Source organism: Syngnathus acus, chromosome 10 (assembly GCF_901709675.1).
Source record: "Syngnathus acus chromosome 10, fSynAcu1.2, whole genome shotgun sequence".
NCBI classification, from domain to species: domain Eukaryota; kingdom Metazoa; phylum Chordata; class Actinopteri; order Syngnathiformes; family Syngnathidae; genus Syngnathus; species Syngnathus acus.
In genome coordinates, this window is record NC_051095.1 from 6,018,796 (window position 1) to 6,040,143 (window position 21,348).

Genomic DNA, 21,348 nt, shown 5'->3' on the forward strand with positions numbered 1-21,348 from the left:
CCATCCTGCGAGTGGCAATAATTTATGCCAACTACGCACTTTTCCTGCAAAATTGATTCAACTTTTGAGTCTACCCCAGTAAATTCACTCCCAAACACCCTACCAAAGAGCCACTAGCAGCTTTTAACTTGTTTAATATTTGTTAAGAAACATTTGGGAAAAAAGCATTAGGTGCGTTAGTCCTTCCTCACTCATCCATCATGACCAACATTAATATACTGTAGCATAGTAGACCTAAATGTTCACCAAGAAACGAGACAGGCTTAAAAACGATTAAAGACAGAGTCATTAACACTGCTCTTAAATCTTGGAAAATCGATTTTAAAAATCTGTCTTTTTATTGTGAGCTCTTATTTTAAAATGCTATGTCATAATTCCACTTCCTGGATCAATCCTGGCACAGCATCGCTGAATTGGTTTGAAAATTATTCACTACAAATAATGTATCTCGTTCATCTTTCCATGCGTATAGCATGGCAGAACAATTAAATGTTCTTCCACTAGATGGCAGAAGATACAATTGACCTTTGTATCCGTTCTTATTCAAACGCAAGAGACCTACACCCAGTAAGTGCATTTGTCAGTTAATTAGGAGCGCATCATTTTTTTCCAGTGCTTTTGGTAATATTTTGCTCATGTAAAATACAGTATATGGCATGTTTTAATAAAGGTGAGGAAACATGTTACAATTGAGAGAAATAATGAACGTTCATCTTTCAAGCTTCTTGTTACACTGGTATGACATGTATAACACTTAATAGACACCGTGAGTCAAATTAATGAAGAGTTCTGACGGGGAATGTTTCATTTTTAAAAGGACCGTTTTTATGCTCAATAAGGACAAAAACTATCAGTACTTCCAGCTGAGTGTTGTGGTTTTTTTTTTTTAATTAGTAAGACAGAGCCAATAAAGAAGCGGCTTTGGAGCCTGGAAATATTGTTCAGAAGGCATTTTGAAAGGCTCTCGGTAAAGGGAGGGTTGTCAATCAAAAACAGAATCAAGTGCAATTCCATGAGCAGAGTGAAACGTTATTTGATGATGACAGATATGGAAAAGACGGCACAGCAGTCTATAGAATGGATACAAGCCATGTTTTAATCTGAGGATTTTCAGTCCTATTTAAAAACCCACAAAACAATATCCGAGGATGAACGATGTCTTGGAAGCAAAAAAAACATTGTTTGTATCCTTTTGGGGGGAAAAAAAGGGGACCAAAAGCATATTTGATCAGTGAATCGTGAAAACGTGTCTTAGTATTGTTGAATATGCGAATCCTTTTCATTGCATCATCAGCGAGGGACAGAAAAAAAAGTTTCGAAAGTTGTCTGAGATGATCCATTTCTTTGTCAGGGCAAGGGCTCAAATATAGAACTAAAATTGCGGCGGGGCTAAAAATCTGGCACCCAAAGTGTTCATCCCAACCCTCCCCTCCGACGAGGGGGCGCCGGTGGGTCGTCTTTTGACCGAATCTCTCATTCGGCCAATCACCAATGCCGATGCTGATGGAGGTTTCGACTGAGGACGGAGCGAACATCGGCGGTGAACCTAAAATAGGCACAAAACTGTTGGTAGCCCAAGAAGGCGATTTTTTTTATTTTTTTTTAAATAGCAAATGTAATCCGTTTTAAAGAACACACAAATGCTTACCTTAACGCATCCAGCATAGGCAGCAAGTTAAGAAGTGCGGTGTCACTGGGGTCACTGAACCAGGACTTGATAGGTATTGCATTATCTAGGGAGCACAGGGATTGGCTTACTTTTACGCTTACATTTGACATCGAGAGACGGCGATGTTTTCATTACCTGGATGGCTTCGATAAGCACCGGGGGAATTGTCAAGGATGACAATACTGGACAGATCGTCGTGTACGACCGACAGATCTTTGATATAAAAACCTAAATCCAATGTACAATGCTGCCAGAAGAGACACAAACAAAAGATATTCAAATACATATCGGGACATAGCAAAACAAAACATTCAATTGATTTTTAAAATTGCATGCTCCCAGAGAAAAATGGTCATTTTTGGAGAGTACAGTCATAATATTGGGAGTAAAACGTTGCAATCGTCAATCTTTAGAGTACTGTTATGATTTTGACAAACTGCTTTATATGCTTTTGAAGCTTTTTATGCACTACCTGTCTGTAATATCTGCGTCTGAGAATGTTCCTATTGTTGTCTAACTTGTCGGCCACTGCTGAGCCGTAGATCTCCATGCTGGCTGTGAACACCACCAGCTCGTACCACTGGCTCACCTGCGCGCACCACGTGACATGTTATAATACATCCACGGTGACGCACACGCGCACACCACGAGCGACAACACGTACCACTTCTAAAAAGAAGTCCACATGTGGCCTTTTATGTACGAAGAATCGCACCGGGTGCTTGTCAATGACGACCTGAGTGGAAAAACAAGTCAGTCAGTCAGTCAGTCACGCAGAGGCAAAAATCGTGCTGATCTCAAAACGACGTGCTTACTTTGAGGATGAAGTCAGGCGGCGTTCCTGGCCTCACCGTGGGCCTCAAGACCCCGTCGTGGTGAGAGTGGATAAGGGTCTCGTCTAGGTCCAGCACCAGAATCTTCCTCTTGACCCCATCTGGAGCCGAAGACAACGAGCGGCTCGCGTTACACTCACGCAGACGTGCTAGCCGGCTTGTTAGCCGAGCGTATACTCACTTAGTCTGTTTCGGGAGATAGGCGACAGAGGCAAAGTGTCGTATCGCACAGTCTGATACTGGATGATCTGCAAAGCGAGCACGAAATATTGAGAGACATCTGAAAAGTATGGAACTGAAGGAGTAAAGGCTTTTCTCAACATGTGAATCCACAAGTTTTAATCAACATGCATTACATTTACATGCATTCAATTTGTGAGATGACGTCGTCATTCCGATGATACTTTTTGTGAGATTTTTGTTTGGTTGTGTGGTGCGAGATGTAAAATATGTGCCTTGGCTCAATAACTCTTGGTACACACTGGATTAACTCATAATCCGATGAGAAAGAAGTCTTTATTCACAGACTAACACTCAAGATAGCGCTGTCCTATGATAGGACAACCGACTGAGCCTGCTGATGAGGCCACTAACGTCTTGGAAAACAACACCAAGAGTCCAGTTACGCATTGACAGGCACCGTCTCTTCCGTTCAGGTGTGTCTCACGAGCGCGCACGCCTTACCGTTCGCAGGTGCTTCCTAAGGATGTACATGAAGAAGCCCCATATTCTGGACGTGACGCCGAGAAAAGTGCGGATGCCGAGTAAACACTGGCGGGTCTTCAGCATGTTGACGGGCCACGACAAGTCAGCAGTCGGCGGAAGAACTGCGGCTGACGGTCGGCATTAGCCGCCAATCGAGCAATTTCCTGGCAGAGGCGTGAATACTTCGATTTGCACGCTTGTGGCACGATGAGCCTTAAATGGAGCCGAATGGCATAGCAGGCGAACACGATCGCACTGAGAAGGTCTGCTAATGTTTTGGACCTCGTTGAGCTAAGTGGCGTTAGCTCCTGCTAGCTCGTTCGACAGGGTGACCACCTTGAACCCGGCTCCAAAATAAGTCGATCGACCGCCGGGCGCTTTGTATTCCAACTCTAGCTCGGTTCGGCTTGGCTGTGCGCGGTGTCCGAAGTCGTTGTAAAAAAATAACTTCCACAGAGTCCAACTTGTGGGGCTAAAATCAGTTTGTAGTCCACTGGAAATCCGGAATGAAACTGCGAGCCGCCATTGGCGACGTGACGTCACTTCCTGAAGGGAATCTCGGGGTCGCGCGCAGCACGTCCACGTGGAAGGAAAATAAACAGACGTGGACGGCGATGCGTTCACTTCATTCATTCGTTTCAGTAATTTACTACTTAACTCTTGCGCACGTTTTACGCAGCCAGTTTATTTTACATTGGGAAAATCTCACTGCACCAAACAAATGCCACAAAAAAATATAATGTACTGAATTAATACATCACTTGACTCACCAATTTGAAATCTGGGCCTGTTTAGTTTCCGGACTGCGGCCTTGGTGCTCCCGTGAATTTATTGAAAGGAGGACCACATTTCTCCCTGACCTCAAACCTTGTTGTAATAGAGCCGAGATCTCAATAAGTATCTCCACTAAAATATTGTCATCATTTTGCTTCAATTTGCTCACAAATTGATTGTGAGGTCTGACACAATGCACAAATGGCAACAAGTTAATTAGACATCCAATCTTCTCTGCCACTTCACTGGCATGGATGAACAAAAATGTAAAATTTGATAATGTGTCACTGACCTACTTCATTTGTCCCCAGAGTGGGCCAAAAACTAGGTGCACACTTCATAAACCATCAGTAATTTTTAAAGATATCTTGAGTAATGACAAATAATTTGATCTGGAAAAATAACATTACTGGAGGAAGGTTGCAAAAAAAAGCAGGTCAGAAAGAAGAAAGGAGGTCAGTGAGTAAAGGATGCGAGGACAAAATGTACTAAAATACATTTTTATACCTACTTTTGGCCCACCATGTACATATACTAAACAGAATCTGTCCAACATCAAATTCAAGGGTAAGGAATGGTTGTAGAAAACCACAAGACAGTTTATTTTACATTTTTATTATCCCATTGTTCTATTTAATAATAAACATGTTCTTTAAAGTCATGAAAAAAAAGTCCGTGCTAATAAAACAAGACGATCACACGTCAAGATCGTCATCGGGATCCTCCTGGTCGTAGTCGTCGTTTGCGTCGGGCTCGTACACAATTCTCCCTGAACCGGTGTGGAGAAGTGCTGCTTTTCTACCAGAAAAAAACAACAGCAGAGCCGAGGTTGTGAAAAGTGTAATACGGCAAAAAAAAAAAAAAGTGTCGCTTACTTCTCTTTACTGAAGACAAAGGGCAGCGCTAGGTTCTCCTTAGCCTCTCGCTGGCTGTCGGACAAGCGTAGGTTGAAAGTCAAATTTGCTGTTGGGTCTGCCTGCAAGAACCCCAAATGGGATTTTTTATTAGTACTAATTCATTTCAAGGCATTTTCTCATGGTACACATGAGACAAATTACTCCATTAGGGAAAAAAAAAAAGTTTGATTAGAACAGTAAAATTATGTTTGAGCAATAAAACTTTATTGTTTCAGCCTTGTTTTCAAACTTGTTTCCAATTGTTTTGTTTTGTTCTGTCTATTCTGTATTAGATGAATTACTCTAATAGTGGGGGGAAGTAGCAATACTTTTTTTTTTTTTGCATTATTGCATATTAGATATTCTTACCAGTGGGGGCTGCTGCCATGCGCCACTGGGAGCATTTTACAGAAACAAATTGGGAACATTTCAAGTGCCCAAGTGGATTTGAAAAATTTGAATAAGTTGAACAGTACCCTCTGTTCTTGTGGCTCGGCCAAACTGAATTTGCTCTGTCCAACCACCGTCAGGTCATCTTTGATGGAGAACACCTCCTCCTACGCATCAACAAATACTTCATGTTCTATTCATTTTTTTTCTTCATCTCATATTTAATACTTACATCTTGCAAAACCTTTCCTGACTTCAAGCGCTTGGTTATCTTTGCATGGTCTCCTCTCGGTCCCGTCACAACGTTGATGAGTGACGTAGCCGAGTGGCACAGGCTGCCCACCATACCTCGCGGGTGCATATCGGAATGGAGGAGACCGATGATGTTTCCCACAGATCCACCTTATGCACAAAGGGGGCGGAGTTATTGTACGCATCTCGCAAACACAATTGTCATTAGTCATGGGGTAATAGATCACCATTGTTAAGTTGTTGCAAAGTCCTGCAGACCGCAGACGGGCTAACATGTCTCAGGATCCACGAGAGTGAGTCAATGATTAAAACTGCCGGCTTCACTTGAGAGGACTGCTCGACGAGCTGCGTGACTCTCTCCACGCAGAACTGGTCCACCGTAAAGGCGGCGTGTCCGGTCCAGCCCAAGGGGTCGTCGTAAGCGTTGTGAAAGTGGAGCCTGAAATCACAGTTGCAAAAATCGACCTCATGCTGCTGGCTGGCAGCACTTTGCCCCTGGAAGACATGATGATTCCAACGTAACCCGGAGGGTTGTTGAAACAAATACCTTTCAATCGGTGATCCTTTCAAGCCATTCTTCAGCTCATCCTCGCTGACTTCAAAGCTGAGGACATGGACTGCTTCCGTCCTGAAATTCACAGCATGAATTCATGTCTCAACACTTCATAAGATGCCTACAGCATCATGTTGACAACCTGTTCAATGCAGCCTTGATGATGCTCCATAGAAGTCGTCGGCCAGAAGAACAACAGGAATCTTTGATTAAGTACAGATTTTGTTAGCCTGTTTTAATGTCACTGTAAAGCGCGTTGAGTTCCAAGTACCTTGTATGATAAGAAAGCCTCCAGGGTCAATTCCTTGTAGCAAGTCGTGCAGCATGGTGCTACAAATGCTAAAGATAGTTATCATACGACAGTGTTACTATTCTTGACACAAAATGAGTCAAAGTGGCAGCAACATTTAGGCAACATTTTCTATTTTAGGCCCCCGACATGTCAGCACACAAATCTTTAAACATCGCAATGTCTAGCCCAATATTTTTCATAGCGTAACCTGGCGAAATGGCATCGGTGGTGGTGGCGGTGGGGGCGGAGGGGATGTGTTCCAGTGCCCCACGGGAAACGTAGTTTACTTACGAGGAATTCGAGGCTGTTCGTCACCCACTTAAACTTCATTACCCATCATCCTCTGGGGCGAACCATTCCGCCGATAGACTCTACGAGCTTCTGCCGCGCGTAGACCTGTGGGGGATTCTCCCTGTCTTGTTACCCGACGACGAAAGCTAAAATATTTACACATATATTTCTACATATCGGAGGAGTTCCCGGCGCAGTTTACCTGCCACCGGCTTGAATTTAGCAATGTTTTACAGCCGAGCTGTACGTTGGCGGCACGGATTTTAAATGCAGTGGAATGGTACGAGAGACGGAAAAAGTGTTTTTTCTCGCAACTGGACGAAGCAACACACGGTGAAGAGTGTTCAACTTGTGTAGTTGTTGAAGGATCGTTTTCCTTGCCTCGGTGTTCCAGCAGTTTCCCCGACAGTTTGGGTGCAGTCACGCCGGGAGAAGGCACAGAGCGACGGCTGCCTTGCTCCGGCTAGCGCGCCTGCTGCTGGTTCCGTTTCTCGGACCTTAAGGCCTGCTCGTCGACGGGGACAATGCTTGACATAATGTCCGAGCACCAAGGTATGTTTTGTGACATTGATGAGGGCTTCATAAAGTAAGCCGCTTTGCTTTGCTTTGAGAGGGTTTTAGGATAGCACGTTCGTCGAGGGGAAACGGAGCGTTTGAAAGCTCAGCGGCTAACGTCCCTGTTACGTTCGCTTGCGTATGTCCAAATTCCCAATCTTCGCGACAACTAGCGCCAAGAATGTTGATTAAAGAATGCAGTTGAATGCCCTCTTGTTTGAGATTTGTATCGTTATGGATGGTGCTGCTTGCTTTTTGTCTTAACGTGGCGGTCGGTTTGTCTTGATAACCGCGCCGAGCTAGCCTATATTGCACAACACGTATATCGGATTAAAGTTGTGCGGGTGTCCGCGGAGTTAACACTTTTCCTCCTACAAACAAATCAAATTTACGTCGATTAATGTCTCTAAAATCGAGTTCGCAAGCGAGATCGAGACCCATTCCACTTGCCATTTACGATCTCCGGCGAGATTAGCGCGTAAGCCACAAACGGCTAAAAGGCAACTTTCACATCTTTGATGTTTTACCACCGGCGGTTTTAATCGTGACAAACTCGTCGCGATCGAATAACTACGGAATCGGAACGCAATATCTGTGGCAGGGCTGTTGGCCAACGCTTAGCTCCAAGACAATTAAAACATTCTGCAAGTTACCCGGTCAACCAACCAGCGTCATTTTATGCATTAAACGCTCACTACAGGCGGTGAATTGCGGCGAAATCAACGCATACGCTCGCCGCTATCGGTTCAGGTTTATTGCTCAGCATAATGTTAACGACTCATCCGTTTTTGTGTGTTTGGGTCTTTTTACATGTATTACGAAGAATCCCCTGTTAAGCGATTGAGCCGTTTAGCGGCTAATGCTAATTTTAGTTAGCATGGCTCCCGTCCTAAACGTGAATGCATTTCGACAAATGAATGAAACTTGTGCAAATGGGCTCCAGGGTTCATCCGTCATAATAGTAAACAGTAAAAGGATTCAATCAAAAACTTGCTGTTGCGTCTTGACAAGTGGCTGCCATCTTTGTGGAATTGTCTAAAAACATGGAGTGAGCACTTCAGAGGCCTTGAAGTCCTCAAATAGATTAATCAGCAAAAACAATTGATGACTGAACTAAAAGCCCAGCCCACTTCCCATGTTACGCTCACCAATAATGTTCCTTTTATGTGGTTGAAGTGGTGTTTGTAGGCCAAGCCACACTGTATGGAAACCTCATGGTCATTTTAACACCGTATTGATGAATATTTTGAACTCAAAAGGGGCGATAATTAATCAAGGTCCAGATATTCTATATGCAATATCGCACAAAAGGTTACCCAGAGACTATCATGTTGCGACATTCATTCATTCTAACTAGACTCAGCATTTTTAAAATCTTGTCATCTTACTACTTCATCTCTTTCTCTGTCTGCAGATTCGCTTTTGACGTGCAAAACTGAACCTTTGGTAAGCCCCCCCCCCCCCCCAGCGGGACTCTTGACTATTGTTGAATAAACAACTGCTTTGGACTAAGTATTTATTTTGTGTAGCCCCCAGAAAGGAAAAGAAGAACTGTGGAGGACTTCAACAAGTTCTGCAGTTTTGTCCTGGCCTACGCTGGTTACATCCCCAGTCCCAAAGAGGTCAGCTTCAATATTCACATAAGATTCATGCACAACAGCAGCTTAGTTCTCTGAGATGCCTTTTTAATGACAATAACAGCAGCGCGATGAAAGAGTCCAGTCCATGTGACATCACATATTTCAAATACAGCTGCAGTTGACTTTTATTTAAAAAAAAATCAGCAACAAAAAGCATTTTTTCCTGTCTCGTAGGAAAGCTCATGGTCCCCGACGTCGTCCAGCTCCGCCCACAGTTCGTCAGCAGACGGCGGCGGCGTGAGCAGCACGTGGGCGGACGGCGGCCCGGACATCCACACCATCCACACGTTTGTCCACAAAGCTCGTGCCAATAAGGGCAAAAGCATGCACCCCGATAGCGCTTTGCTGGACAAGATGCGTCTGAAGGACTCGCTGTACGAGAGCCAGGCGGCCAGCGCCAAGGCCGAGCGCAAAAAGGACAAAAAGCTCAAGAGGCTGTCGCTGGCGGCGGCTGATAGCGGCAGCAGCGAGGGTGAGAAGCGGGCGCGCATCAAGCGCAGCAAGAACTCCAAGCAGCCCAAAGCCAAGAAGCTCAAAAGTTCGCCGCTGCCGCCTCACAGCGACTCGGAGGAGTGGCGGCCCCTCCGCGGGGGGCCCTCGCCGCAGGCCGCCCAAGACAAAACGCCGCCCCATGAGGGCGTCGGGGACGCCGAAATGAGCTCCAGCGAGGGCGAGACCTGGATCGCCGACGAAGACATCATGGTGGAGTCAGGTGGGGCGCCATCTTGTCGGAAGCAGCCGCTCTCAGTGGGCGGGGCTTCTCTCACTTTTTACAGCCGCTTTAGCATGCATGTGCTTAATGGACACGCGTGTGTGCGTTTCAGGCGACGATTCGTGGGATCTGATCACGTGCTACTGTGGCAAGCCGTTCGCCGGGCGGCCGATGATCGAGTGCAACCAGTGCGCCATCTGGGTGCACTTGTCCTGCGTCAAGATCAAGAAGTCCAACGTCCCAGACATCTTCTACTGCCACAAGTGCATGCACTCCAGGCGCTCGGGGCACAAAAAAGACACTTAAAAGAAACAAAACAGCAGCAAAAGCAAATTCTCGCTTTGCGTGCCCCTCCCCCTCGCTAAAGCCAAAAGAGCCCAACATTAAACCATAGTTGGATGATTTATTTAGACAATCAAGGTTTTGTATCCCTGGCAGCCTTTTGTGTCAGAGGAAATGTAAGAATGGGTTTTGTTTTTCTCTAGCGCCTTCCTTAGAGTCATCAAAATAGAAATTTTCACTGAAGAACTTGTTTGTAATTATTTCGGGAGGTAGTTGTCAGTGGTAAGGACACTGATTCTTAATGTCAACAACAAAATCTGCCTATTGATCAGAAAAATATTTTTGGTTTAGTCCCCTTTTTGGAACAAACACACACTTTATTGTCTTGCATAATTTTATTTTTTTCAGTGTTAAAATAAAATGTGGCAAAATGTTTTTTTTTTTTTTTTTTTGGTCATCAGCACGCAAGATATTTGAAGCATTGCACTTTTTGGAATGGGGTCGAGGGAAATACGTTCACGACGGAGCTCTTAGCAATGCCGATTGTATTTTTTTTTTTCCTCCCCTATTTGAGAAGAACTCGCGGGCACCTCATTTCAGAAATGATTGTATGGGTTTGATTTTGTAAGGCGTGTGTGCGCCTCATGAAAGATAACATAAGTTTTTCTTTGTTTGTTTGTTTTCTTTCCTTCCCATTGGAGAATGTGTTGGATGTTTTTTGGTTTTGTTTTTTGTTTTTTTTGCTTCTCGCGTTGGGGGGGCGGGGGCCCTGTACATATCCTCTTGGACAACTGTACATATGTGAAAGCCAATGCAAAAATCTATATTTTCTGCAGTCCATTATTGTTTTCTTTAATTGTAGTTTAAGAATAATAAAAGTCTTTGAGAACATAATACTGAAAGGTAGTGTACAGTTTTCTTTTTGGGGGTGGTGGGGAGATACTTTTAAAATGCATGGTCAGCAGCCAACAAACAATAATCATAATTGTAGTTCATTTTGTTTTTCCTTTTTAATCACTTCACTGGTTCTTTTATCTCAAACAAATTATTTTAGGTGCATTACCTGACATGTTTCAGCTTGTACTTCCGCCTTCATCAGAGTGTCCAAAAGAGCCCTTGGCTCTTTTAAAAACAAATGTGCAAGGAATTCGAACTGTTTTCCCAATTTGCTCATTTGTGATATGGGTCCAGGTGCCAGGCTTCAAAATTGTATAGTCTCGTCCTACTTTAGAGAGCTAAAAGGATGTCTGGGGGCAATTTCAAAATCTTCCGGGATTTTTTCGGACTGCCTCAAACTTAATACATGTACAGTACTTTGTCAATAGAATTGCCGTTCCGTTTCACTCAATTCCAGGTTTCTCAGTATGGTTTGCAAATAAGTCAGGCCTTTCTCCTCAAATGTATCACTTTGCTGACGTTTCCCCCTCATTTCTCTCAGATTCATTTGCTCATCGTCTCCTCGCTCATTTTCATTCACAAGTACGTCTCATTTGATTCCCACTTTCATACTTGGATTTCATGATTTCGATTTACTGTTAAATGAATACATTGAATTACACCTCATTTCATTCCCACTCTCATGCTTGGATTTCATGATTTCGATTTGATTGATTTACTGTTAAATGAGTTGACTGCTTCTTGCTGTTGTTCCCGCATACACCAGAACATTTACAAAGTAACAAAAAAATAAAGTATTTAAAGGGCAAAGTGCGTTCCGTCACACGCGCTCGCCACTCCCACATTTTGTGCTACGTGAAGTTGACGTGTGGGCGTGGCCTGCATCCCGGCTTGAAGCAGGCACACCAAACGTCCATCCATTTTTTTCTCCTGACTGGAATAGACAGGCCATTGTCAGTAAGGCGACATATCCTTTCTTTTCTCCTGACTGCCATCGTCTCCAAGATGTGGGAGGCACTCGAGTGGTCTATTCTCCTGCTTGGCGTATATTGGACATGCGCGTCAGGTAAGCAATTTAGTCAATTAAAAACAGTCAGTTCAACAGAGTTCATTGCTAAAACAATACCGCTGTCGACAACGTGGTAAAATGTACTGTACTGTGAGTTCGCATGACTGCATCTGCTTCTACTCTTGTCAAAACATTACGGTGCCTGAGATCAAAACCCTTGATTGCAATGGATCCAATTCTGAGCACAAAGACTAACTGTTCGTGTTCAAATGCTATGATGGCTTTTTAAGGTGCGTTTATCATTTTCGTTCATGTTGACTGCTGGGCTGTCAGAATATACGAACAACTTGACTTTGAAGTCATTACAAAGTCAAACTGTCTCTACTATGCTCATTCAAAGGGCACACTCACTCAGACGGACGAGCGCATCTCGGTGGTCTGGGGAGACCTCTAGCGGTGGATGTGAGAAATATGAATGACGGGCGACGGACGGCAGGCAGCAACACGTTTCAAACGTCCGCGATTTCTCCACGCCACATAACGATACAAAGTAACACGAAAACAACCAATCTACGTATCATGCAACAACAACAACCATGTAGCAAGTAACGTCTTTGTTGGCCGTGAACTATTCCTGCCGAACTTGCTCAACTTCTCATGAACTTGTAAAGCACTACTTGACGAACCTGCATGCGCTCTTCCTAACTAAACAATTTCTTAGCCTTAATATTTAATCATTATTGATATTATTGAAACATATTACGAATAATTATTTCTTACAGCCCTTTATACAACAGATAGTTCTTAGCGCCTCTATTATAAAGATATTTTTCCTTTTCTTTCATCTAAATATAATGAATAATAATTAAAAAATTATGTACATTGTAACGAAATTATAAATGATAAATAATCATTATAATTTAACAATAATAATTTCTTACAGCTCTTTCTACAATAACTATTTCTTCATGAACAAAAATGTCTCATGAATTATATGATCAAAAACGTCATCAAAGAGACATCAATAAACACACAAATCCATATGATGATTTATTTATACAAGACCTACTTACGAGCAAAGATGATTTGTCTTTGCGATTGATTTTGCCAGCCTTATCGTTCACAATCGGGACAATATCGACTTGATTAAATTTGGCTCGAATCGAAAGAAACCCCAGAAAAACAGATGGCTGGTATTGTTTTCCCATTGAAAATGGTCAGTGCTCAGCAGATAACTTGTGGGCACCACATGCCTGATTTCTTAGGCTTGATAACAATATGGTTGACTTCCTGTACAGAAAATAATCACACGCTCCTGTTTGTTCTGTTATCGCACACAAAAAGAACTTGCGACACAGTTCCTAATATTTCTGCCGTGAGTGTTCCATTTGCATCATCTAAATGTGTTTTCAAAGAATTCACTCAGGAGTAATTCATTTCTTTTTCGCAATGAATTTCTCTCTCAAAAAATTCATTTCTTTTTCTCAGTGAAATTCTTTGCAAAATTCAGCCGGACTTTTACGAGAGACTCTGATTTTCAGTGCGTGTTCATCTGAATATTGCATTTGCCCCTCAGAGTCCATTCGAGGCCCGTGCTTATTCGGTTAACCTGACTGAGCCCGCAGTTTAAAAGGCCTTCTTCCCCATGAAACCCCTGCACTGCTCAGCCCAGCCTGGCTTGGCTTTGTACTTTGTCATTTAATTCAAGGAGACGGGCTTCCTGAGATAAAAAGAGTGGAGCGGGGTCCAACTGTTGCAATGTTACAGTCAATTGAGTTGCCTTGTGCTTTAGCACCCCCCAGTGGTGAAATGTGCGATGACCTGATTTGGGCTTACGTCATTGGTCATCGATTTGCCACACGTGCGTGACTGGTGGGTGGGGATCGCTGATGGTGAAGATGAAGTGCTAACACTGTGAGTTTGAGTTCGATTCATTTTGTCTCACATAGTACCTCTGATGAAAATGACAGGCATCTTTTAACTTGCACAATTGGTGGCTGACTAGTACATCCTGTGTTTGCCCCATTGTACATCTGAAGCTTAATAGCAGAACTTTGGGGCAGTTGTGTGCAATCTCATGACATGTAATCATGACCAATGATGTTGTGAAGAAATAAAAGTGAATCAATCAACCAATCAATCCTTGGCAGGCACAAGTGATGCTTTGATGCAAACAATCAGCAGCTCACCCCAAAATGAAGGCCAGGCAAGTTTTTGGAAGGGGCCAAAGGGACAATGAGCATTGCCCCCCCTGACAGAATCCTCGTGCATTTGGTTGCCATGCGCCCAATGAAGAGCATCGAGTAAAAACATGCCATCGGTGTGCTCTGATCTGTCCGCCCGTTCCCCAAATTATGCCCTCAGCCCACCAGTGTGCTCTCGGGTGGCGCGGGCACGGCACCAGCTGCTACAAGAAGATGGAAGTCCCCAACGGTTGGCTGGGCGCCTGGCACCACTGCGTCTCTGAGGGCGGCAACCTGGTCTCGATCACCTCCTCGGCCGAGGAAGACTTTGTGAAGGCGACCATGGGCGTGGACACCCGCTTCTGGCTGGGACTCTCCAACCAGGTGAGACGGAAGCGGCAGTGGACTCTGCGGCGACAACTGGAACTGTTTTCTTTTCTCCCCCCAGAAATGCGACAAGGTCTGGTGTGGCTTTGAAGGCGGGAGCCAGAAGCTGACCTGGTCCGATGGCCAGACAATTAAGCACACCAACTGGGCCCCAAATCAACTCGAAAGGTAAGACCTCACAACTCTGCATGCTGTTGTCAGGCGGAGACGTCGGCGTAAAGGTTCTGGAACCAATTTGGATAACGACCACTCAAGGATAAATAGGAAAATGTTCCTTCTGGGTTTTTTTGTTTTTTCAAACTACCGACAGCGCCGACGTCGCGTCCTGCGCCTACGTCGACCAAAAGGCTTATTACTATCGCGGGAAGTGGAGGTCTGGCTCCTGCGCTTCCTCCTTAGCCTACATGTGCAAACGGCTGCTGGGTAAGCCTGCATGTTTGTAATCAGGTTGACTTTGAAAGGAGAAAAGCTCAAACAGGGTCTTTTTCTATGCAGACTGCCCGACGTGTTCCCCCAAAAGTGGTCCTGCTGTAGTGAAGAGTGAGTTGCAGCACGTCTATTTGCACCATCTGGTCATGGTTTCCTCCTCAATGTTTTTCTTTGTGGCCTCAGCTTCTGACTGCGACGATGGCAACGTCCTTTATGGCGATCATTGCTATCTTTTTAGCCCGATTCTTGCAACTCAAGAGGATGGTGAGGAGTTCTGTCTCGCCCGGGGAGCCCACCTGCCTCGCGTCCACTCTAAGCGAGATGCCCAATTCCTGTATGGTAAGCACCAAGAAGAACCGCCGTAGTCGTCACTTGGCTGAAGCTCTTCTTGCCCTGAAGCTCTTGTTCTCCCTCCTTTCATCAAGATCACTTTGTAGGTTCAAATTCTTGGGTGGGACTCAAGAAGAAGGGCAACGACTACAAGTGGAATGACGGAACAGCTTTGGTAAGTGAATGGCTGGAGGCCTTTGGAAAAGTCGGTTTGCAGGCATCCGTTTTGTCTTGAGGCATCGGGCAGCCGATGACACATTTTTGGCGCTCTGATTTTAAAGACAGCGAGGAGGCAGTTAAGATGTCCAGGAAATATCCTGGATGGTGCCTCTGGTTTGTCTTTAGGTCTTCAGGGTTAGTTGCATTGTGCATGAGACCTTTGGCTCGCCAGAGAGGGCACAACATGCTTCATTTCATTGCAATGTTCATACTACTTTGACTGACAATAAAGTGAAGCCGACAAACCAAAGTGAAACTTGAATGAGAGAAGGTACGCCATTAAGTGAGGAAATGTGGCAGGAAGACGACCAGATCAAATGCAACACGCTAAAGTCCTGTCCAAAATCTCGTCCGCAGGACTACGAAGACCTCAATGACAGGTACTTCTCCGGTGGTGACTGTGCAATAATAGGTTATCAGGCATGGATCTACCTGAACTCCCCATGCTACTGGAAGCAGTCAGTTATCTGCCAAACAGGTGCTAACGTCGCTCCTTTTGGACGGGTCCCGCATTTGCTTATACCCCCTTTCTCTGCAGCCAAGCGCGGCGGAGGGCGTCCACAGCTGCCACCATTGGTGGGCCAACCTGGTAGGTGTCCAGCACTGGCGCCATCCGTCTTGCACTGTCTTGCGTAACGCCGTCTTATGTCTGGCTCGCAGACTGGACTGAAAAATGCGGCTGGTGGCTGGACCACCCCTCCAGTGACTTCTGCTACCTGATCATCCCACAGCCCACCAAGACCTGGCAGAAGGCGCAAGACGACTGCAAACGCCTCGAAGGGGACCTGCTCAGCATCACCGACTCGCGTGAGCAGGCCTTCATAGAGGGTAAGCTGGCCGTGAATTTGCGTATGACTCGAGAAAGAAACTTTGTTTTTTTTTTCCTACTTCACCTTCCTTTCCGACTCAAAACGTGATCAAGCTGAGATATGGCCAGCTTTGCTTGGTTGTTTTTTGTTTTTTGGCTTCACTCTTTGTTGCAGTATTGTTAGCACTTTGTCATGGCTGTGCCACACCCGTCAAGTTGTAGTCAAGTGTGAGTCGTTTTGGAATCGTGCATGTTCTCCTTGGGATCCAAAGGTATCGCCAAGGTTCTGATGGGTGATGACGCCTCCCTGTGGTTGGGCGCCAACGCCTCCATCGAGGGTGATGGCGGCAAGTGGGCTGACGGATCCCCCTTCTCTTACCTCCACTTGAGTGCAGGTCGGGCTGAGGCGGTTGTCAGCTGCACTTTGGAGGAACGGATGAGCGCTCAGATCTTGTCTCCCCCCGCCCCCCCCCCCCCCCCCCCGAACCCCCTCCCTCCCTCCAGGTGACGCCGACGGGGGGAAATGTCTTAACTTGCTCACCGGCAGCAGTGACTGGGAGCGTGACAAGTGCGACAACATGAAAGGCTACGTCTGCAAGAAAAGAGGAAAAGGTAAGTGAGATGTGACGCCCCACGGTGGGTGGACCTTCATCACACGTTCTGGTTCCCGCTTCTAGGAAAGACGGCAAAACCCCAGCTGCTACATGACGGTAAGTCGCCTTCAACGTCTCTGTAAAAAAAAGACGGAGAGAAGTCAACGGTTATGCTCTCTCACTCTCAGGCTACAAGGAGAGATTTTTCTGCCAAGACGATTGGAAAGTCCTTAAATGTTCCGATGAAAGAGTCATCCGCGTACAGTCGGCTTTCCATGGACGGAGGCGTAGCAACGTCTGTCCGAGTGGCGGCGCCGGATCACAGGGTAAGAATCCTCATTGGCATTGTTGATTTTAGCTCGCTGTCCTGGAGCCGTTTCTGTCGCGAGGTGTCACACGCAGTCCAGTAACTCATTTGTAACCTATAATTCAATATCAATATGCATGGACTTAGACGCTTTAAAGCGTCATTAACCATTGAAATTCCCTTTGTCCTGCAACCAGTTGAAGTCGGTATGTGAATGAATTGTGCATAAAATGGCGCTGTGTTGTCATTTGCAGATCGCTGCAGGATGAAAGGGGCTCTCTCTCACTTTAGAGCATTGTGTGACAAATATCAGACTTGCCCCATTCAACTTACGGGTATGGACCACTGCCCTGGTGTCTCCAAATACCTCCACATCGTCTACAGCTGTGAGGAGAAAGGTGGGCTTCACAAGGAAAGAATCCAACGGATCCCCAGAAAGCGCGTCGGCTAGGGACGGACGGCTGGCCAGACGTGAGAGTGAATGAGCGAGCGTTCCTTCCACTTTTTTGTCTTTCCTCAGTGTGTCTTGACAGTCTGGGCATCGCTGGCGGGACAATCCTAGACGACTCCTTCTCAGCCTCTTCCTCTGCGATCAATGGCGAACCTCACAAAGCGCGTCTGGGGGGCAGCGGTTGCTGGGAACCGTCCGAAATGTGTATGTAAAAAAAAAAAAAAACACAGTTCTCCGTCGTAGTTGTTGGTCGTTTGGTATCCTGAGCAATCCAATGGAATGCCTTCCGCCCTCAGTCGGCAGCTGGATCCAGGTGAACCTCGGTCAGCGCTTCAAGGTGACGGGCATTGTGACCCAGAGGTGTATGCACAACGAGTATTCTTCCAACGTATTTGAGTTGGAGTTCAGTACTAACGGAGAGACTTGGTATCGCCACCCAGAGCAGGTGAGCGAGCGGTAGCCGACTCCAACTTTGTCATCCAGGCTGTTGTCATTCATTGCAAACGCGCGTGTGTTTTGTTTCCAGCTTGCTGTGGGGACGTACATGCTAACCAGGTTCGTGTTCGCCCAGTACGTCCGCCTCCTGCCAAGGTTTTTTGGCCTTCGCTTTGACGTCTTAGGGTGCACGCCTGACGACGCCTCTCGCGGTGAGTACGGACGTTCGGAGTGCAGTGGAAAAACCAGCAAGAAACAGCCTTTGATTGGCCCTTCTGACCCGCAGACATCTTATGCAGCAGCACAGCCACCAGCCCCGGCGTCGACGGTTCAATGACGTGAGTCAAACCCGCCATCAATTTTTCTTGCGGAAAAGCCTCCTCGTAACTCAAGGTCTCCCGCAGGGTCCGGTGCCCGCCGGGCTGCGCCCAAACCTACACGGTCTACGGAACACAGATCTACAAACAAGTATGTAAATTAGTGCACGACCTGCCAGCAGAGTTCTTCTTCTTTGTTTGAGATGTTCTCTGAGTGCAGGAGTCAAACATCTGCGCGGCTGCCATTCACTCGGGCGTCATTGAGAACGCGATTGGAGGAATTGTGTCTTTGCTGAAGAGAGACCCACAGAAGGCCTACAACGGCTCCGCCAGGAACGGGATCACCTCGAGGTTGGCTCTCACTGCACCGTCTATTTGAAGACGCCCGGCTCATTCTCACTTTACTGTCTGCAGCAATGGCTTTACTATCTGGAGAGGTGGTAAAAATTGGCCTCGGTCTCCGTCTTACACCTTTGCTGACCAAAGTGAGTAAGCTGCCTAGAATAGAAAGCATACTTCATCACGTGACGCCATCTTGCGCGCAGAGCCGAGATGCTTGGGACCTGAATGGGAGGAGTTTGCGGACTTTTGCTACAAACGTTTTGATGAGAGAAAGACGTGGTACGGCGCTCAACAAAACTGCTCCTGTCTGAAGGCCAAGCTGGTGTCAATCCGCTCCAAGGTTGAGCGGGATTGGCTGCAAGACCTCCTGACATCAGGTGCGCGCTCGCCAAGCGTCGCAACTGCTTGATCGCTGCCATATCTGGAAAGCAAATGAGAGCACTCTTGCTGTTTGCAGCCCCCGGCGAAACGTGGATCGGACTGAACGCCCCGGTGTTTCCCGGCGAATTCGTGTGGTCGGACCACCAGAAGGTGACCTTAACCAACTGGGCTCCGGAAGAACTTGGCGACAGGTTGGAGAATTGCGTGGCCGCCTTGAGCCAGGTGGGTGCGGAAAAGATTGACCCGCTCGTCGGAGACGAGGTTTTTTTGCATTAAAATCAATCTCACTTGGACTTTCAGTCTGGCAAATGGAAGATGATGTCGTGCGCGCAACTCAACGGCTACATGTGTAAGATGCCCATGGAGCGTTATGCGCTGGATAAAGGCGGCAATACAAGTGGCGAGTAATCATACGAATGCAATTGACCTTGCATGATCGTTCTGTTTGATTTACCATGCATTTTGATTGACTGATTGATGCATTATTATGACTGATTTACCATGCATTAGTCTTTTTGTTAGATTTACCAAGCGTTATGATTCTGTTTACTTCTTCTTCTTCTTCTTGACTTAACATGTGATATGATGATTTACCATGCATTATTATTCCTTTGTCCAATTTACCATGTTGTTATTCTCTTAGATTTACCGTGCATTTTCATCATTGATTTCTTCTATTTCATTTTACTTATTGTTAGATTTACCATGCATCATGATTATGCCATCTGATGATTTACCATGCATTATTATTCCTTTGTCCAATTTACCATGTTGTTATTCTCTTAGATTTACCGTGCATTTTCATCATTGATTTCTTCTATTTCATTTTACTTATTGTTAGATTTACCATGCATCATGATTATGCCATCTGATGATTTACCATGCATTATTATTCCTTTGTCCAATTTACCATGTTGTTATTCTCTTAGATTTACCGTGCATTTTCATCATTGATTTCTTATTTCATTTACTTATTGTTAAATTTACCATGCATTATGATTATGCCATCTGATGATTTACCATGCATTATTGTCCAATCTACCATGTTATTATTCTTAGATTTACCATGCATTTTCATCATTGATTTCTTATATTTCATTTACTTATTGTTAAATTTACCATGCATTATTATTATACCATCTGTTGTTTTACCTTGTTTAATTGACCAAAAAAATAATAAAATAATAAAGACAATCGGTGTGTCACCTGGTTAACTCATTTAATAGTTTACTGGTTTGGACAGGGCAATTTTATAATCTGGTCAATGTGATAACTAATTTATTACGCCCGAGGTAGGAGTATTAGTCAGACTTCCTCATGACGCCATTTGGGTGCATTTTGTATTGCTCTTTGGAATCATTTTGAAAAAAATGATTGTATACTGCTTTGTAACAATTTTGATATTGCTATTCACGTAATCAAATCCATCCATTGTCCTGAAGCGCTTATCCTCACGAGGGTCACGGGTAGTCTTGTCTGTCACCATTAAAAAAACAAAACAAAAAAAACAATTAGGAGCGGCCATTCCGCCTCTCATGAGTGTGTTAGGAACGTGGGAGGAAACCCACGCAGGGAAGGGGTGAAAACATGCAAAGCCCACACTAGATGGCCGGCGATGGCATTGAACCCTGCGCCTAATATAGTATTGCGCAAATGAAGCATTCACCGACAGCTTCTCCAAAGGCCACCGCACTAGTGTAGCGTAAAAAAGAAAGACGCAAAAAAAGTCATTTCATGCAAACATCAGGCGAGCAGGGGCTCCACCAGCCATCATGCGCACATTCTACCGTGGCACCACTGAGAGCGTCCTCTCCAGTTGTATCGCTGTGTGGGGTGGTAGCTGCACTGAATACAACATGAAGGCCCTGCAGCGCATAGTGAACACAGCTGGGAGGATTAGATGGTGCTTCACTCCCCTCCCTGAAGGACATATACACCTCCCGTCTCACCCCTGAGGCGACCACGATTGTGTATGATGTGAGTTACCCCGCTCACACTTTGTTTGATCTGCTGCCCTCTGGGAAGAGGTACAGGAGCCTGCGCTCCCGCACCACCAGACTCACCAACAGCTTCGTACTCCAGACTGTTAGGATCCTGAACTCTCTGTAGGGAGTCATGACTGTTCTTAATGAAACAGTTCAATATGATTGGGCTGTTCATTTCGGGCTCTCGGCCACAATTCATGTTGAGAAGGCCATGGACACTCCTTGCAGTATCCTCTGATTTCAATGTAATTATTTGAGACCAATGGATAGACAGACAATTATTATTTATTTATTTATTTATTCATTCATCGCTCTTATATATTCATTGTATGTGCCTTCTTGTTTTTACGTTTTGTGTTGTTTTCTTGAATGTTTTGTTTGTCCGTGGACCTATATAATATAATACATATATATATTTACTTTGTAATATG

The 21,348-nt window shown here is 45.3% G+C and overlaps 4 protein-coding genes and 1 long non-coding RNA gene across 6 annotated transcripts; 3 read left to right on the forward strand and 2 right to left on the reverse strand.

The window, feature by feature from the left end:
- Positions 1-643: 643 nt before the first annotated feature.
- On the reverse strand, positions 644-3,764 carry LOC119129467 (CTD nuclear envelope phosphatase 1A). The gene is made up of 8 exons (XM_037262774.1): positions 3,187-3,764; positions 2,684-2,750; positions 2,485-2,603; positions 2,334-2,405; positions 2,142-2,258; positions 1,805-1,916; positions 1,649-1,733; positions 644-1,546 (listed from the first exon to the last, which is right to left on the reverse strand). Exons 1-8 carry the CDS (start codon positions 3,289-3,291, stop codon positions 1,486-1,488), a joined length of 738 nt encoding a protein of 245 aa, XP_037118669.1. The 5' UTR covers positions 3,292-3,764; the 3' UTR covers positions 644-1,485.
- An 812-nt stretch (positions 3,765-4,576) lies between these two features.
- elp5 (elongator acetyltransferase complex subunit 5) lies at positions 4,577-6,621 on the reverse strand. 2 transcript variants are annotated; one of them, XM_037262759.1, is made up of 8 exons: positions 6,344-6,620; positions 6,215-6,275; positions 6,067-6,147; positions 5,747-5,958; positions 5,500-5,669; positions 5,354-5,434; positions 4,857-4,957; positions 4,577-4,779 (listed from the first exon to the last, which is right to left on the reverse strand). In XM_037262759.1, exons 1-8 carry the CDS (start codon positions 6,426-6,428, stop codon positions 4,677-4,679), a joined length of 894 nt encoding a protein of 297 aa, XP_037118654.1. In that variant the 5' UTR covers positions 6,429-6,620; the 3' UTR covers positions 4,577-4,676. The 2 variants fall into 2 exon arrangements, with proteins under 2 accessions (XP_037118654.1, XP_037118655.1); XM_037262760.1 differs by lacking the exon at positions 5,354-5,434 and having other exon boundaries at positions 6,344-6,621.
- A 93-nt stretch (positions 6,622-6,714) lies between these two features.
- phf23b (PHD finger protein 23b) lies at positions 6,715-10,746 on the forward strand. Its single transcript, XM_037262761.1, has 5 exons — positions 6,715-7,207; positions 8,625-8,656; positions 8,740-8,832; positions 9,025-9,562; positions 9,675-10,746. The coding sequence occupies exons 1-5, from the start codon at positions 7,180-7,182 to the stop codon at positions 9,866-9,868; spliced, it is 885 nt and encodes a 294-aa protein (XP_037118656.1). The 5' UTR covers positions 6,715-7,179; the 3' UTR covers positions 9,869-10,746.
- A 4,446-nt stretch (positions 10,747-15,192) lies between these two features.
- Positions 15,193-16,001, forward strand: LOC119129497. Its single transcript, XR_005099200.1, has 4 exons — positions 15,193-15,254; positions 15,656-15,776; positions 15,837-15,887; positions 15,959-16,001. It is a non-coding gene; the product is annotated as an uncharacterized LOC119129497 (long non-coding RNA).
- A 355-nt stretch (positions 16,002-16,356) lies between these two features.
- LOC119129682 lies at positions 16,357-19,927 on the forward strand. The gene is made up of 15 exons (XM_037263052.1): positions 16,357-16,501; positions 16,611-16,718; positions 16,784-16,816; positions 16,888-17,025; positions 17,261-17,404; positions 17,527-17,661; positions 17,754-17,902; positions 17,984-18,104; positions 18,179-18,230; positions 18,297-18,360; positions 18,430-18,560; positions 18,624-18,694; positions 18,755-18,928; positions 19,009-19,154; positions 19,233-19,927. The coding sequence occupies exons 1-15, from the start codon at positions 16,357-16,359 to the stop codon at positions 19,338-19,340; spliced, it is 1,719 nt and encodes a 572-aa protein (XP_037118947.1). The 3' UTR covers positions 19,341-19,927.
- Positions 19,928-21,348: the final 1,421 nt, after the last annotated feature.

Excerpts from the sequence above, each read along its gene's own strand:
- LOC119129467 (XM_037262774.1), bottom strand. The coding sequence starts at position 3,291 with ATGCTGAAGACCCGCCAGTGTTTACTCGGCATCCGCACTTTTCTCGGC. Across the intron at positions 2,751-3,186 it reads TTAGGAAGCACCTGCGAACG|ATCATCCAGTATCAGACTGT; the intron begins GTAAGGCGTGCG and ends CTCGCTTTGCAG. Across the intron at positions 2,259-2,333 it reads TGGACTTCTTTTTAGAAGTG|GTGAGCCAGTGGTACGAGCT; the intron begins GTACGTGTTGTC and ends TGGTGCGCGCAG.
- elp5 (XM_037262759.1), bottom strand. The coding sequence starts at position 6,428 with ATGATAACTATCTTTAGCATTTGTAGCACCATGCTGCACGACTTGCTA. Across the intron at positions 6,276-6,343 it reads AGGCTTTCTTATCATACAAG|ATTCCTGTTGTTCTTCTGGC; the intron begins GTACTTGGAACT and ends ACTTAATCAAAG. Across the intron at positions 5,670-5,746 it reads TTTGCAACAACTTAACAATG|GTGGATCTGTGGGAAACATC; the intron begins GTGATCTATTAC and ends TTTGTGCATAAG.
- phf23b (XM_037262761.1), top strand. The coding sequence starts at position 7,180 with ATGCTTGACATAATGTCCGAGCACCAAG. Across the intron at positions 7,208-8,624 it reads CATAATGTCCGAGCACCAAG|ATTCGCTTTTGACGTGCAAA; the intron begins GTATGTTTTGTG and ends CTCTGTCTGCAG. Across the intron at positions 8,833-9,024 it reads ACATCCCCAGTCCCAAAGAG|GAAAGCTCATGGTCCCCGAC; the intron begins GTCAGCTTCAAT and ends CCTGTCTCGTAG.
- LOC119129682 (XM_037263052.1), top strand. The coding sequence starts at position 16,357 with ATGTTCTCCTTGGGATCCAAAGGTATCGCCAAGGTTCTGATGGGTGAT. Across the intron at positions 16,817-16,887 it reads ACCCCAGCTGCTACATGACG|GCTACAAGGAGAGATTTTTC; the intron begins GTAAGTCGCCTT and ends TCTCACTCTCAG. Across the intron at positions 18,231-18,296 it reads GGCGTCGACGGTTCAATGAC|GGTCCGGTGCCCGCCGGGCT; the intron begins GTGAGTCAAACC and ends GGTCTCCCGCAG.